Here is an 18,202-nt window from a genome sequence, read left to right on the forward strand (position 1 = left end):
TTGGGAGAGGTTTAAATATCAACAAAGAATGACGAAGAAGTTGATAAAGAAAGGAAGGATAAACTATGAAGCTAGGCTAGCGCTAAATATAAAAAAGGATAGTAAGAGTTTTTATAAATATATAAAAAGGAGAAGGCTGGCTAGGGTGAATGTTGGACCCTTAGAGGATGAGAGGGGGGATTTAGTGGTGGGGGATGAGGAAATGGCTGAGGCCCTGAATAACTTTTTTGCTTCGGTCTTCACGGAGGAGGACGCAAATAGTTTGCCGGGTGTTAACGATGGAAAGATGGTAGGAGTGGAGGGCCTGAATGAGATCATTGTTACTAGAGAGGCAGTGCTTGACAGACTAGAGGGACTGATGATGGACAAGTCCCCAGGATTGGATGGAATGCATCCAAGGGTTCTGAAGGAAATGGTGGAGGTGATAGTGGATGCCTTGGTGATTATTTTCCAAACCTCGCTGGATTCCGAGGAAGTGCCGGAAGACTGGAAAACGGCTAACGTTACGCCGCTGTTTAAAAAGGGTAGTAGGCAAAAGGCAGGAAATTATAGGCCGGTTAGTTTAATGTCTGTTGTAGGAAAAATGCTTGAATCCATAATCAAGGAGAAAATAGTGAGGCATCTTGAGGAGAATTGTTTGATAGAGCAGACGCAGCACGGTTTCGTTAAGGGGAAGTCGTGTCTGATGAATTTATTGGAATTCTATGAGGATGTGTCCAGTGCGGTGGATAGAGGGGAACCGGTGGATGTGGTGTTTCTCGATTTTCAGAAGGCGTTTGATAAGGTGCCGCACAAAAGGTTGTTACAGAAGGTTAGGGGGCATGGAGTTGGGGGTAGGGTGTTAGCGTGGATAGGGGATTGGCTGTCAAATAGGAGGCAGAGAGTGGGTGTCAATGGGTGCTATTCGGATTGGCGGTTGGTGACTAGTGGAGTGCCCCAGGGATCGGTGCTGGGGCCTCAGCTATTTACCATTTATATAGATGATCTGGAGGAGGGAACCGAGTGTAAGGTGTCGAAATTTGCTGATGACACAAAGAGAAGTGGAACAGCAAATTGTGTGGAGGGTGTGGAAAGTCTGCAGAGGGATCTAGATAGGCTGAGCGAGTGGGCGAGGACCTGGCAGATGGAATACAATGTTGGCAAGTGTAAGGTTATCCACTTTGGTAGGAATAATGGTAGGAAGGACTACTATTTACAGGGCGAAAAGCTGCAGCATGCTATGGTGCACAGGGACTTGGGGGTCCTTGTGCAAGAGTCGCAAAAACCCAGCCTGCAGGTGCAACAGGTGGTCAGGAAGGCAAATGGGATGCTGGCCTTCATAGCGAGGGGGATTGAATATAAAAGTAGGGAGATCTTGCTGCAACTGTACAGGGCACTGGTGAGGCCGCAGCTGAAGTACTGTGTGCAGTTTTGGTCGCCGCACCTGCGCAAGGATATTTTGGCCTTGGAGGGAGTGCAGAGGAGGTTCACTAGGCTGATACCGGAGTTGAGGGGGTTGAGCTATGAGGAGAGGCTGAATAGACTGGGCTTATACTCGTTAGAGTTTAGAAGGATGAGGGGAGATCCCATCGAGACGTATAAGATGATGAATGGGGTGGATAGGGTAGAGGTGGAGAGGTTCTTCCCGCTCAGAAAGGATAGCAGGACTAGAGGGGACAGCCTCAAGATAAGGGGGGGAGTTTAGAACGGAGTTGAGGAGGAACTTTTTCACTCAAAGGGTGGTGAATCTCTGGAATTCTCTGCCCCTTCAAGTGGTTGAGGCTACCTCGCTAAATATATCTAAGACGCGGGTAGATAGGTTTTTGGTAGGCAAGGGGATTAAGGGTTATGGGGAGAAAGCGGGAAAGTGGAACTGAGCCACTTCAGATCAGCCATGATCTTGTTGAATGTCGGGGCAGGCTCGACGGGCTAGGTGGCCTACTCCTGCTCCTATTTCTTATGTTCAAGTTTCAAGTGAGTCTCAAAACAGCCAAACATTTACATAACTATTCCTGACAATTTACAAAGCAATTGGGATGGAGATGGACTGCCTGGGCTAACCCAAGAATACCTTAAACAATGGGCCTCAACTAAGCTTGTATGACTATATTTAGTTCAGTAACTGGGTAATTTGTGAAGAATGGTTATGTGCTAGCAGAATAGCACTTTGTGGAAAAAGACACTGATTCCCAGAGTCAGTGGGCAGAAAGATATATGTGGGCTAACAGCAAGAAAATGGCTTATGGTCCCTTTCCCTCCAGTCATTCAGCAAATCGGCCCTCATTGTATTCTGACCAGTCAAACCCTACCGGTAATGTCTTTAACATAAAGCAGGCAGCAGCTGGCTCAAGTAGAAGAGACAAACACCATGAATAAACATTTTAAACGATCCAAGTCATCAATCTACAGGAACTGTATATACCTGACTTGCTTTTGGGTTCTAAAACCATTCACCTACCCTCCTCCTTTTGCGTTGTGTATTGGGGGTGTGTGTGTGAGAGAGAGAGTGAGAGAGTGAGAGAATGAGTGAGTGAGTGAGTGAGTGAGTGAGTGAGTGAGTGAGTGAGTGAGTGAGTGAGTGAGTGAGGGAGGTGAGTGAGTGAGGTGAGTGAGTGAGTGAGGTGAGTGAGAGAGTGAGGTGAGTGAGAGAGTGAGGTGAGTGAGTGAGTGAGTGAGTGAGGTGAGTGAGGTGAGTGAGTGAGTGAGGTGAGTGAGTGCGTGAGGTGAGTGAGTGCGTGTTATACCATTTCCCTTTCTTTTAAAATTTACAATCAAGTCTGTCTCTTATACTCACAGCACTTAAGTTGTCAAACACTGACTCATTGGGTAAGCAAATTCTCCTTTAAAACATCTGTTGCAGTCAATGGAGAGATGGAAAGAGAGGGGAGCTATTCTACCACTTTTTACTTGACCCTTAATATTTAATTAAATTTCTGCTCTTCCAATACTGACTGCTGGACGAGCAGTCTGACAATTTGGAAACTTAAAAAGATTTTGCCTGCCACAAAATTCGCTTCCCAACCACAATTTCCTCGGCAACTGTCTGCTACTGATTCAGACTCACTTTGGCAATATATCTGACCCAAAGATGAACTTCCAACCATATATCCACTGATTACTAAGATTGTCGATTTTCACTTCCATAACACGCACTTCTGACTGTCTGTGTTCACTGATCTATACCAACTTCCAGGCAAGCAACAGTTTCATTTGAAAATTCTCAACCATTTTTTAAGCCCTCCATGGCCTCAGCCGTTCCTAATTCTATAATCTCCTCCTGCCTTATAACACTCAAGGGACAGATGCGCTCCTCTAGTTGTGGCCTTATAGGTAAGGTACCCCCCAATTTTAATTACTCAGCATTGGTGGCTGCACATTTAGCTGCCTCTGTCTGTTGCTAATCCCTCATCCAGGACTTAGTTACTTCTAGACTTGGTTATTCCAATGAACTTTTGATAGTGGAATTTTAAGTGTTGGAACTCTCTCCCTATCTGTAGTACTATAGAATTCGACAGTGCAGAAAGAAGCCATACAGCCCATCAAATCTGCACCATCTTTTCAAAAGAGCTTCCCACCTAAGCCCTCCCCTCCACCCAATCCCCATAACCCCATGCATTTATCATGGCTAATCCACCTAACCTACACCTCTCTGGACTGTGGAAGGAAAATGGAGCACTTGGAAGAAACCCATGCAGACACAGGGAGAACATGCAAACTCCACACAGTCACCCAAAGCCGGAATCAAACCCAGGACTCTGGTGCTGAAACAGCAGTGCTAATCACTGTGCTGCCTATCTCATACTTACTCTTTACCTCACTTTTCTCCTTAAAACATACCCTTTGACCAAGCTTTTGGTCATATCCTCTAATATCACCTTACATGGTTTGACATATTTTGTTTTATAATGCTCCTTTGGACATTTTATTATGTTAATAGCAAAATATAAATGCAAGTTATTATTTTGTTACTTTCATAGCTTAACTTGTGTAAATCAAATTTTTAAACTGAATAAATACCTTTGAATTATCAGGAATAGATCAATTATAAATTTGATCATTAAAACATGGCTCATGAACCACACCATCAGAACAGTTTTCAAGATCCTTAATATAGGGGAGCTACATGAAATTACTTTCTTATTTTAACTAAACAACAATCAGAAACATATGAAGAGAACACTTTTTGCTCCAGATATCAGTGATTTTATCGTAGTGAAAAAATATCACAAAAACATAATACCGAATCTTGTGACCTGCATGGAGATCTGCCTGGTCAGGTCTTCCTCAGGTGTTTCGATTGTTCTAGCTCACTTTGTGACATTACATGGACAGGGAGTAGATCACCTTTACTTGGCTGAATGAAGAGGGTGTTCAGGATTTTGCCAGGGTGGAGATTGATCTGAAGATGTTGGTAAACCATATTAGCAGCTGTCAGCATTGGCTACAGAAAGTTGATTCCATTTGGCTTTCAGACGAACTAAGTCATAGATCTTGTTCAAGTTAATCAAGGCACTTCAGGAAACTTCCACATTAGTAAAGTTAAAGGTTACACAAGTATAAAAGATAGAATAAAATTAGAGACGGGAGTCACAGCAAAAATATCTTGGAATAAAAATAACCACAAGTATTTTGGTTCCCTTTAAGCCAGGAAAAGGGGCCCAGAAATAATTCAAGTTTTACTGCCTGAACAATTCCTTGTTTGGCTTCAAACAAAATGTGGTTGGTTACTTGCAATTGGTTTCTGTTGTAACTCACTTGATGCGTAAAGGTCAAGCCTAGCAGAGGGACCTTCAGTGTGTCCATCACCACTGGCCTGGGAGTCTGAAAATGTGTCTTACTAACAGTAAACACACACTACACACAGACATACACAAAAGAGAAAGAGAAAAAGAAGAAAAGAAAAACAGAACTTAGAGAGAAGAAAATAAGAATTATGCATCAAAATCTCAACTTCGAATGCAAGTTAACAATATTTGAGGAAAATACATTTCAAAACATATTTCCAAAAGCTCAATCATCACTGTGTGCAACTAAGGTGGCACTTCAAGCATCATAGTGATAAAGCAAAAAGCTATATCGAATATGCCTGCAATTGCATCCATTAACAGATCACTTCTGTGATCAACACAAGGTGCCAATTAGCTGCTAGTGGGTTTGAGCTCCAAAGATATCACACAGAGATATCTCAAAAGTTAAACTTCTAAATTTTGATTGACTGCTTCTGAATTTTCTCCTTGGGGTCTTGATCCCCAAGTCCATAATTCAACAGCAATCAACCATCAAGGATCCACAAGTCAGGTGGGAATTTAGTGTAATTTGCCCAGCTGATTTTGATTGTTACCCAATAACCCCAGGCTCATAAACACAATCAGTAGCAGGGCCTTGATCGATTTCTTGTTGCTTGCATGCCAAAGTCAACTGTAGCAGCCTTTCAGCAACAAAGCGAAGGTCAGCTTACTTAGAGACCAAGGGAATTCTGATAGAGTCAGAGAGGTTCACACCATGTAATGTCCCGATATAGAGTCAAACAGGTCCTTCAGTCCAACTTGTCCATACCACCCCTTTTTTTTCAAACTCCGAAGCTAGTCAAATACATTAAGTACACATTGAACTCTATCTTAACATCCCCTCACTGCCACCAATCCCCCAATTTGGTTGTGAAAGAAGAAAAATGTTTGGTGTAAGAGGGTTTAAAATATAAGGAAGAAGAGATTTGACTCCATTTCTGCCCCATTAAATTTTGAAATGCAGGAAACAAGTCATGGATGAAGTTCCTACAAAAGACAGGCAGGGGACTAACAAACATTGTCTGATTACATGGTTTGTAATGTGACTTAAATTTAACAGAAAGCAAGGGGAGACAGCTGTAAGCTGTGGGTTTCACAAGTGATGAACCAAGATGGGAGTTGCTGGCACCCCAAGGTCAATCACTCATCTAGCAGCCTTGCTGACCAAGAGAAACTGGGATGCCCCCACTGACATCTCTGAAGAAAACTATCAGCCTCTCATGGGCTGAGCACCAGCTTCCCTTCTTATGACTCCTTATCTTCAGCTCCATCCATCTTCCTGACTGTAACTGAAAACAAGGCTCTGTTTGGCAATCTTCACCCCAACATCACCTCCCCACAATCTGCTGACCACCTCCCAATACCTGGTTACTTCCTTCCCAATCCCAGGCAGTGTCCTCATCCTGTGACAGCAAATCGCCACCAATTGTCCCCGAGAGTCCCAGAGCTGTGGTCTCTTTCAAAACTGACCTCCCCTTCCCACCCCTCCTACCCAAGAACCAGGTTGTCCACCTCCCTGACTTTGATGGGTACTTCAACTGTTTCTGGTCTCTCCTCCCTTCTTGCTCCCCGTTAATATCAGGACATTGTGTTTGCCAACTGCTCCTTTGGTGATCTACCAAATTTCAGGTCACCTGTATCTTTTAGGGTGGTAAATGAAGATTTTGTTTTGAATAGTATTACTAAATATCTTTAGAATGTCACTTCTATCCAGTTTAAAGTGCAAGGTGAACTTAGCAAAAATGGAATAACCATACACATACAACAAAAACAAAAAAAAAATTATTCTGTGGAGAGAGAATAGTGCCAATGTTGAGTCTAGATGACCTTTTGTCAGAGCTCAGAGCAAAGACGATCAGCAGAGAACATAAGAAACATAAGTAATTGATATATACTACTAGAGTGAGGGGGGGTGAGGGGGCGTGGAATTGGACAAAGTGAATGTAAGTGAGGATACAGAGGCTGAGAAGGTACTGGGAGTGTCCATTAAGTGATTGGAACGTGAGAATGGCAGAGCAGAAGTACAGATTGTTAAAGAACTGCCGAAGGAATGTGGCACAGGTGTGTGCGCATGCATGGAAAGGAAGAGAGCTGGAATGGAAAAATGGAAAAATGGAAAAATAGAAGTGAAAAAGAAAGATGGCGTAACAAACAAATGAGATGAAACAAAATGGAATAAAATAAATAGAAATGGGATGAAGGTGGAGGAGAGAGTTCATTTTCTCAAGTAGTTGAACACAATATTCAGTCCAGAAAGCTGTAAGGTGCACAATTGGACGATGAGGTGCTGTTCCTCCAGTTTGCATTGCGGTTTGCTCGAACATTGCAAAGGGCCAAGGGCGCACATGTAGACAGGAAAGGAGGGTGGTACGCTTGGTAGTGACAAGCGACAGAAAGGTCTGGGTCCTCTGGGGAAGAGTGGCATCATGCTGGAGTTGGCGGAAATGGTAGAAGATGATCCTCTGAATGTGATGGCTGATGGGGTCAAAAGTAAGGACAAGACAAACCCTATCCTGATTCTGGGAGGCGGGGGGAAGTGGGCGACAGCAGTGGTCTGGAAAATGGGTGGGATGCAGTTGAGAGACCTTAAGTACGCACGCAGATGCTCAGAATTCACATCTACAATTTTCTCACTTTAACTGGAGATTTTCCCCATGTCAGGCAGAATTCACACATATCAGCAGGGTCAAAAGTGCATGGCTGCTCCTGTATACAGGCTGACAGCACAGTTTGCCCACAGCCAAAAGTAAAAGGCTTGGATGAAGCCATTCTCCTTTCCTATCTACAGTCACTAATGATAATTGAAACTACTACTAGAGGTGGGTTTCAATGCCTACAACAGCATTGGCACAATAAACATAGAATTATGTTAAAAGGTCACTTAACGCTGAAGAATGAACATAAAATAACTATTTTTTAAAAAACATTTTACTTTATATAACATGTTTGGATGTACATAACAACTTTTTATTAAATTCTTTATAGGTCATGTCACAACCTAGATTACCACTTCTGTACACAGTTTATCAACCTCTATATGATCATGTAATTTGCAAATGCAGTTACAAATAGTAACTGAATACTGTGCATATGATAAAACAAGTACAAATTATTAATCAAGTGATAAAGGTAGAATCATTATGTATATTGTATACAACTTGCTGTTTTGCCTGCTTCAATATTAAACCATTTCAGTCTTTTCTTATCCTCCATTTTTTTCTTTCCAATTGGTCAATCTGTGGTTCTAAATATTTGTGAATATCTTGATGTGCTCGCTAGATTTAATAATCTGCGAGCTAATTGTTCAGGTATTAACTTCTCTGATCCATCTCCAGTTTTGGAATGGGGGTGGGAAATTTATGTGGATGCGGCAGCTTGATCTATGTAGCAGTGTACCAGGAAAGAAGGTTGGGGCCTCGGGCATTGTAGGACATTTATATCATTTATAAGACAAACGTACGTTAACATACCCTCTACCCAGTTACATGCTCAAGGATATAGTGATGTAGGTTATTAAAATATCAGTGAATAATTCTGTAGTGTGCAGTGTATGTCATATTATAAATATGCTGATAATATTGGACATGCTAAATTGGGCCTGGTTTATGATTCAGCAATAGATTCTTACATGTGCATTTTACAGGCATTGTATTAGAAACTTGTGTAAAACTTTAATAAGTACGTCAACATAAAGGTACTATATTTGTATGACATATTCACTTCATGCAGGACCTTCAACTCATCAGATTACAACACCCATGCCACCAAACAATCAATCATTGCTCATGAGCAGTCACAGAGGAGGCATGTGCCCAATCACTATATGTCACTTTAAGCACAGACCTGCAGATCAGATACCACAATTATTACAACTTATTTTGGTTAAATTTTTACCTGTTCCTTAAAACTGTATAAAGTTAGCATTATTACCTGCTAGAAAGACACTAGGTTAATATCAAGTTACCAGTTATTGACGGAAATTTTCTGTTTTTTACCTGCGAGGGAGGAGAAGTCGAGAAAGAAGTAGTGCAAACTTCCTGGGAATCTTCTACAGAAGGAAAAGTACCTGCATCATCTTCACCAGTTGCCCTGTAGAAATTAATCAGTGAACATTTAGTTCTGATTCATGCACTTTTTCATACCAGTGTCAAAACTGTACTTAGTGAAGATCAACTTTAGTCAAGTTTGCAACTATGCTGCATTACACAATTGAAGCAATTTAACATTATTCAAAATTTCATTACTTTCCAATTCTCTGCTAATGAATATGTGCTTTTTGCCCAGTCTCACTTCAAAGTTTTGAGCAGCAATGCAAGCATCCAAATGTTCAAAAATTCTGGGGGGAAAGTTTCCCATCAAATCTTTCATGGGACGGAATTTTCCATTTTTAGGGTGAGCACAGCTGAAAAATCCTGCCCTCATTGTGGGATTAACATAGCAATCCTAAAATTCTAAGGTGAACCTAAACAAATTCTCCAGCGTTAAAACATAAATTTAGCAGTAAGTGTCTTCAGTTTTGGTAAAGATCACAATTTCACATTTTTAGAAAATTATTAAACCAAAATGTTGTGTTTTATTTTGTGTCAAATTAGCTTACTCTGCCCAGCATCTGATTGCTTATTACATTTCTTAGCTGATCGCAAATAGTTGTCGTTGAACACCTAGATGTTTAACCTACATTTTCACTCAGTCACGTGAGACAGCTGTGTTTGAAGTATAATCTAGCCCAACTGATGGGTTTTCAATTTTTCTACTGGTATTTAAAACAACACATCCCACTATAGTGATCAGAGTCTAAACATTAAAAAGGTATTGTTCAAATTAAATTCAACGCTGAATTTGATTTTTAAAAATCTGTTACTGTACTGATACAATGTATTGTAGTGATGGTGAAAGCAGCAATTCTCATTAACAGACAGATACAGTAACCAATTGCTGTCACACACCATAATATTTGTTTGATCCACTGCTACATTAAACAAGCCAAGAAATGGTTAGAATTTTGGGAACAGGTTACAATATGACTAGAAATTGTCACAAAATGCTATCTAGTTTGCTAATGGCATTACCACCTTACCTTTGTACTCTACGCGGTTGATTCTTTATGACACACAAGTGATTTAATAAGTTACTTTGTAACAAAAAGAAAATAGCCAACTACCACTTTGTCATAAAAACCAGGGATGGGCAATACAAAGGACTGTCAAATTATAAATAGTTGTACTTTACTCATTTAAAACAGCAATTGAGCTGAGCAACAGGAATTCTGCAAAACCTGTTGACAAAAAGGTTGAATTCAGTGGGGTCAAATAACTGAAAGCCCTGTCTAGCAGATAAACTGCTTAAATTGAAAACAGCTGTGGCTTCACAAGCTGAAACTCAATGAGGGTAAAAGCCTTGGTTTTGTTGAATACCATGTTTTAGACCAAGTTCAACATACTTACACTGGGGAAAGCAGGTAGAAATGAGAAGTAGGTAAAGGAAAGACTGCAGGGAAGAAATTCTACGTCTTGGAATTGCACAGCAATAACCGTCTTGCCTCAAACCTTTATTGTTATTATGTCTAAATAACCAGAGAGTGCAAATCATCTGAACAAAAAAACAGAAAGGACACTTTTCTAATGGTACCTAATGGTGTTTAAATGAAACAGTTGTAATACATATCATTGAAAAATGCAAACATTTATTTAATAATTTGTGATTAATTACGAAGAGAAACAAGAATTCTGCATTTTAATGAATCATTTTTGCAGCTCAAATCTATCAGACCTTTGCACCTCATATCACCAAATCATAGTCAGCACGTGAGGTGCCAGGGACCAGCACTTCTCATTTTGTAGATCATGGTACAACCCATACAACATCTCAAATGTTGATGCGGATCTTAAATAACCCAAAAATAGAACAGGAAAAATGTGGAATGGTGGTTGAGTCAACAACCTGCAGTCAATTTAAGAAGTGCCTCAGCTGAGACCTGTTCCACTCAGCCCCAGCCAACACTGTTAATGAGACAACAGCTGCGACTTCCTTGGAGTGGTAATCTGCACTGTATTGCCACTCATACCCACTTAACAAATTTCTTCAGTCTCTCTCACACCCAACCTTCCAACTCAGGCTGGGTGAGAATCAGGCAGCACAATGGGTCCCTGAGGCCGAGTATCGAAGTCCACAAGAGTTCCAGTGAAGGACATTCGGAGAGATACATCCAATTGGGGTGGGTGGGTGTTAGACATCAGGAGGGTGTTGGGGTCAGGGTGGAGAGAGGCAGTTGGCTTAGTAGAGCTGGGAACAGGAAATGGCTCAGGGACGAGATGAAGAGAAACCATTGCTGAAGATACTTTGCCAATGCGGGAGCAGGCAAGAATGGAACCAGCTGAGAGCCCTAACTAAGTAGATCCTGGGGAAGGATAGTGCAGTCTACCATGTTAAGGGCTGCAAAGGGTTTGAGTAAGGCGGGGAGAGGTACTTCCACAGTCACAATTACAAAAGGTGCCATTTGTGAAAAGGGCCTTTTCAGTGCAGGTGAAAAACTTAATGAAGATATTCAAAAAAGAGGAAAATGAGAATTGATTTGAGAGGCAGCATGTTCAAGGGCATTAGAATAGAAAGTTGGAATGTTGATTTATAAGGACAAAAAAGTCAGTGTAAGATTTTTTGAAGAGGTGTTGGTGATAGCTATGTTGAAAAAAAGTGAGAGAGAAACATTTACAATGTTAGCTATCACGGGCATTGGGTCAGTAGTTTCAGGGGAATGGGATCAAGAGAGTTGGATGTAGGTCCCACATTTCCATTTACAAAGGAGCAGGAGAGAAACTAGAGAAATACAAGTTCAGGGCAAGAGAAAGAGGATGGGAGGGGTAGGAAATAATGAGCTGGAGATGATTTGAACCTGAATGATAAAAATCCACAAACCCTTTGCAAGAAAGGTACGAGAGACAGAGCAGAGGGCTTTAAAGAGACAGTTGAAAAGAAAAGATGCATGGGCAATCTTTGATTCCAGGTTGATCCTGGAGTATTGACAGCTATGGTGTAGCCAGATTGGCTGACAGATGAATAAGCCTGCTGTATGGCTGATACTCTGAAATCAGTGCCCATTGCATTTGAGGGAGTGGAACAACTAGGATCAATAAAAGGTTAGAGTTTTAGTGGTGGCAAGGTTATCAAAGCAAGCTTCACTCACAAATGCATTAAGTAGATGTTGTTAACCCCACATAAAAAAGAAAGGAAATTAAAATACTAATCCTCTGACCCCTCTCACACAATCCCTAATGTCTGGTGATGTAGCTTCATTAATTGAAATCAGAGAAGACCATAAGACATAAGACAAGTAGGCCATTCAGCCCATTGAGTGATAGCACTGAACTCCATTTTCCCACCACATCCTCATACCATCGATTTGTCTTACAGATCAAAAATTTGCGCATCTCAGCTTTGAACATAATTTAACAATCCAGCCCCTGCAGCCCTCTGGGGTAAAGAATTCCGCAGATTTACTACCCTCGGAAAAGAAATTCCTCCTCATCTCTGTCTTAAATGGGTGACCCTTTACTTTGAAATTATACCCTCTGGTGCTCAACTTTCCCACAAGGATAAACAACCTCTCAGTATCTATTCTGACAAGCTGCCTGAGAATCCAATATATGTCTCAAATAGATCCCCCCTCATTCTTCTAAACTCCAACGAGTACAGGCCCAACCTTAATCCATTCATACCCGTGATCAACCTGGTGAACCCTCTCTGGACTGCCTCCAATGCCAGTATATCTTTCCTTAGATAAGGGGACCAAACTGTTCATAGCATTCTAGGTGTGCTCTAACTAGTGCCTTGTATAATTTTAGCAAGACTTCTATATTTTTCATACTCCATTCCCTCATAAACCTGTTCTCCAGTTAGAGAACTGGGCTTAAAAAGGAACCATATCAGTTTAATTATTTTGCATATGGAAAAATCAGAGACGGTATTAATTCTGAGCCTAAATAAATAAAAATGGCATCAATAGAATATTAAAAATATAAACCATTAAATTGCATTAACTTGCCATAAAACACTAATTTCTGTGAAAATGTATCCCTTACACTTCTAAGGCCATTGCCAGCACAGATTCATAACATAAGCAAGCAACAGGATAACCACAAGAACCACTATAGAGGTCATACTTCTACCTGTTAATATACTCAGCTGGACATCAATATTAGCAGTATATGTTTTCAGAAACCTCACATCATTCTTCAGCTGAAACAGCAAGCTTCCTGTGCTATTCCTAAATGGCAACTAGGACAACTCCATCTTCAACCTTCCAGCTTCCCTGTAGGGATACATCCAATCTTAAATGACAGCCCTCTTTCATTCCAACAGCCAGACCTAGACAGGCAACAGCAAATCTCTGGGATCACTGGCTACAATCCTTGTCTCCATTTTTTGAGGCTGCATACCATCACACCACTGACCTATTTTCGCCACTCCAACCCCCAACATACTAGATTAGGCAGCTTTCCATTTGCAATCTCCACAATGACTTGTAACAATTGAAAGAGAGACAGGATCAATGCAAATCAATGAAAAAAAACCAGGTACTTCAACCTATCCAATTTTTTGATTTGATGACATCATTTTGGTGAATGCATATATTCTGCATACGGTTGCCAATGATGGTTTAAAAACACAAGAACGTGTGAAATACATGCAGCAATAGACAATATAGTCCCTCAAACCTGCTCCACCATCCAAATGACCATGGCTTATCTTCAGTCCCACTCTACTTTTTTGGCTGCTCCCCATGACCCTCAATTCTCAGACACCAAAAATCTGTCTCCTTCAGCTTGAAATATTAAATGATGGAGCACTGACAATCCTCAGGGCAGAAAGCTCAGAAGATTCACAATTTTTTACATAAAGAATAACCTGCTCATCATAATCCTAAATGATTGGCCCCTCATTCTGAAACTACACCCATGTTCCATTCACCAGCTGGGACACACATTCTTGCAGTGTCCATCCTATCAAGCCCTTTCAGAACCTTGTATATTTCAGTGAGATCACCTCCCATTCTTCTAAACTCCAGAGAATATAGAGTAATTTGCTCAGCCTCTAATCCCAGAAATCAAGATCGTGAAGCTAAATTGCCACATTGCTATCAATTGCTTCCCCTTGATAATACAAATGCAAAATTACTCTCACCCAAACAATAAGAGTGATAGCAAGTCTTTACAGCTTATTCAATACTTCCAGTTTTAGTTCAGGATTGATTCACTTTGACATAGTCTGGTTTTCAAAACAATGCATGTACAGAAAATTAAAATTCAACATTTTGAGGGGGAATTTTTTTCTGTCATGGGATATGTACGTCACCGACGAGGCCAGCATTTGGTGTCTATTCCTACATGCCCCGGCAAAGATAGTGGGAAGCCATTTTCTTGAACCATTGTGCTATATCAGATCAAGGCACACACACTGCTATTAGAAAGGAATTCAAGGCAATCATAGTTCCAAGTCAGGAGTACGTGGCTTGGAAGAGAGCCTACATGTGGCGGTGCTCCCATGCATCTGGTGCCCTTGTCCTTTCAGGTGGTAGAGGTTTGTACTTGGAAAGTGGTGGCGAAGGACCCTTGGTAACTTTTTGCAGTGCATCTTGTAGATGGTAGACACTGCTGCCATTGTGCGTCAATGGTGAATGGAGTGAATGGTGAAACTTTTGGATGGGTGGTGGTCAGGCAGGATGTCTTGGATGGTGTTGAGATTCTTTGGTCTTATTGAAGCATCACTCTTCTGGACATCATGGTCCTCAAGCTTGTGTGTTGTAGATAGCAGACAGGATTTGGTGAGTCACGAGATGAATTAAAAGATGCAAAATTCCTAGTCTCTGACTTGCATTTGCAGCCACTGTATTTCTATGTCCAGCTCAGTTTCTGGTCAAGATGTGGTCAGTGGGAGATTCAGTGATGGTAATGCCATTAAATGTCATGGCAAGATGGTTAGATTCTCTCTTGTTAGAGACTGATTGTTTGGCAACTCACATTGTACGAATGTTACTAGCTTAACAAAGAACAACACAGCACAGGAAACAGGCCCTTTGGCCCTACAAGCCCGCTCAACCCATTTTAACACTGAGTGCCTCATACCAATCCTTCTTTTACCTATGACTTTTGTCTATGCCTCTTGGAGTCCACAATAAAAGGGTGCAAATTTAGAGAATTTTAAGTGTGCCAGATTAAGGGAGGTCTAGTTTAGGGACCATTTGTTAACACCAATCAGCCTAAAAGCACCTTTTTGGGGTGTGGGAGGAAACCAGAGCACCTGGAGAAAACCCACACTAGCACAGGGAGAATGTGCAAACTCCCACAGACACCAACCCAAGTCGGATTTCTGACCCGGGTCCCTGTATCTGCACAGCAAACAGTGATAGTCACTGAGCTGTCATGTTGCCCGTCAATTGGTCCAGTATAAGCGTACACTAACGATGTGAAGCACTAGGCAACTCTCGAAGTAATATCCAAGAGCAGCCCTCGCACAACCCACCGCGTGTATGCCCCCTTTTGGCTAACAAGGCAGACCGAATCACTTGTGGATGTAAAAAAAAGACATCAATAAACACACACCGCCTATGTTAAGTGTGAATGTTGTCCGGATCTTACTGCACATGGGCTTAAACTGCTTCAGTATCTGAAGAGCTGTGAATGGCACTGAATACTGTACCCACCAACAATCACCCTTACTTTGACCTTAATTTCATCATAAAGTCATTTGATTAATGACAGGCGGCACGGTAGCACAGTGGGCGGCATGGTAGCACAGTGGTTAGCACTGCTGCTTCATAGCTCCAGGGACCTGTGTTCAATTCCCGGCTTGGGTCATTGTCTGTGTGGAGTCTGCACATTCTCCTTGTGTCTGCGTGGGTTTCCTCCGGGTGTTCCGGTTTCCTCCCACAGTCCAAAGATGAGCAGGTTAGGTTGATCGGCCATGCTAAATTGACCATAGATGCATAGGTTAGAGGATTAGTGGATAAAATATGTATGGATGTGGGGGTAGGTTCTGGGTGGGATTGTGGTCAATGCAGACTCGATGGGCTGAATGGCTTCTTTCTGTACTGTAGGGTTTCTATGATTCTGTGATTAAGTAGCTGAAGATGATTGAGCCTAGTACACCACCCTGAGGAACTTCTGCAGCAACGTCCTGGGACTGAAATGATTGGTCTTCAACAATCACAATCATCTTTCTTTGTGCTAGGTATGGCTAAAACTAGGGGAGAGTTTCCCATTGACTTCAATCTTGCCAGGGCCCCTCACTCAAATGCTGTCTTGACTCCAAGGGAATCACCTTTACTTCACCTCTCGAATTCTTCTCTTTTGGCCCTTTCAAACCAAAGCCGTAATGGCTTCAGGAGCTGAGTGGCCCTGGCAGAACCCAATATTCACTGCACATTAGTGAGCAGTTATTGCTGCGTAAGTGTCACCTGATGGCACTATTTATGACACCTCCCATACCTATACTGATGATTGGGAGTAGACTGATGAAGCAGTGATTGGCTGGAATGAATTTGTCCTGCTTTTCTTGGATAATTCATAGCTAGGCAAATTTGCACATTTTTGGCTAGATATTAGTGTACTGGACAAGCTTAGCTAGGAGAATGGGTGGGGCACGCCATGATGCTGGAGTGTTCAAGGGGAGGCCATTGTGGATTAACCACTTAGCACTTCTGGCTGATGATGTTTTAGCCTCATCTTATCCGCTGATATGCTGGGCTCTCCCATTATTGAGGATGGAAATATTTATGGAGCTTCCTCCTCCAGTTAGTTATTTAATTGTCCACCACCATTCAAAACTAGATCTGGCGGTGCAGCAGAGCTTTGATCTGATCTGTTGGGTATGGAATCACTTGGCTCTGTCTATTGCATACTGGCCCTGCTGCTTCACATTCAAACAGAACTGTGCTGTAGCTCACCAGGTTGACACCTCAGTTTTAGGTATGCCTGAAGCTGCTCCTAGCTTGTTGCCCTATACTATTTATTGAACCAGGGTTGATCCCACCAGAGTGAAGATGTACTGTATCATGACATTACAGAATGTGGTTGAATACAATTCTGCTGCTACTGATGGCTGAAGCCCCATCTATTGTCAAACCTTTACGACCTGGATGGTAATCTCTGTTCCAGAGGAGATGTGTGATGCCAAAATAAATACACTGTACAAAATTAAAGGCGACAGAGACTGCAACAATCACACTGCATGTCTTAGCATCACAGTGAAGGCCTTTGCTAGTGTCTTACTTAAAAGACTCCATCAACTTGTAAACCTAGTGAACCCCGAAGCAAAGTGTGATTTCCATACCAGCGATCCACTGTGGACATCATCTTCAATCGATTTATTTGGTAGTAAATTCACTAGCTTTCGGGTTAGCCCCTTCGTCAGGTGAATGGAGAGTTCTGGCCTCAGACAGAGCATATGAAGCACAGACAGTTTACAGATTACTGATTAGAATGCAAATCTTTACACCTCCATTCACCTGACGAAGGGGCTAACCCGAAAGCTAGTGAATTTACTATCAAATAAATCGGTTGGACTGAAACCTGGTGTTGTCAGACATTTTACTTTGTTTACCCCAGTCCAACGCTGGCATATCCACATCACGACATCATCTTCTCCAGTTGCCAGCTACAAAGAGTAGTAAACATGGCATACCTCTTCATCTTGCTATTGTATATCTTAATTTGGCACACCTTACCATCAGCATGACATGCTTGACAAAGTTTTGGAAAAAACTGACTGTCCATCAAAGTTTCAGATTCATCTGCCCCTTCCACAACAACATGCTCTTTGATGGCTCCACTTTCAACAGTTTTGGAATAAAAAAAAGGGGCATAACAAGACTGTGCCCACCCAGCCCCACTTTATTTGGCATCTTCTTCCCCATCCACCTTTCCTATAGATATGGACGGAGTCTTTTTGTATAGTAGGTCTGACAGCAAGCTCTAATAACCATCAAGATTGAAAGTCAAAATAAAAACACGCTGTGTGCCAATCAAGGAACTCTTCCATATTGATGATGCTGTGCTAGTCGCTTAAACAGCACTCACATACAATGATTCATGGACTGCCTTTCTCACGCCTGTAACTTGCTCTCCCTGTCAACTGAAGCAAAAGTCATATGAGAAAAAATATTTTCATGTAGAGTAGATAAGGTCTGGTATGTACTGCCTGACAGTGTGGTGGAAATATAATTGAAACATTCAAAAGGCAATTAGATTAATATCTGAATAAGAAGCATGGGTAGGGTTACAGTGAGAAGATGGGAGAATAGTCCTAAAGGCAAACACATTCTGCTACCTCAGATTCACAATGACAATCCGTGCCTTGATGCAGAGCATTTGGAAAGCGGTGACCACCTTTGACTAATTTACAAAATGCACATCAATAACACCAAGCTGATCATTTGGGCCAAA

The 18,202-nt window shown here is 41.7% G+C and overlaps 1 protein-coding gene across 6 annotated transcripts in view; it reads right to left on the bottom strand.

The window, feature by feature from the left end:
• atg13 (ATG13 autophagy related 13 homolog (S. cerevisiae)) overlaps positions 1–18,202 on the bottom strand; it is an 87,085-nt gene that overhangs the window by 31,155 nt on the left and 37,728 nt on the right. For 3 of the 6 annotated variants that reach the window (XM_080190486.1, XM_080190483.1, XM_080190481.1), the window contains 2 exons: positions 8,762–8,855; positions 4,735–4,833 (listed from right to left, as the gene is read on the bottom strand). In XM_080190486.1, coding sequence (XP_080046612.1) covers positions 4,735–4,833; positions 8,762–8,855 — 193 coding nt within the window. The remainder of the gene's footprint in view (positions 1–4,734; positions 4,834–8,761; positions 8,856–18,202) is intronic. The other 3 variants (XM_080190485.1, XM_080190484.1, XM_080190482.1) reach the window with 1 other exon arrangement.

This window comes from Carcharhinus amblyrhynchos, chromosome 6 (assembly GCF_965287045.1).
Source record: "Carcharhinus amblyrhynchos chromosome 6, sCarAmb.v2.hapA, whole genome shotgun sequence".
NCBI lineage: Eukaryota > Metazoa > Chordata > Chondrichthyes > Carcharhiniformes > Carcharhinidae > Carcharhinus > Carcharhinus amblyrhynchos.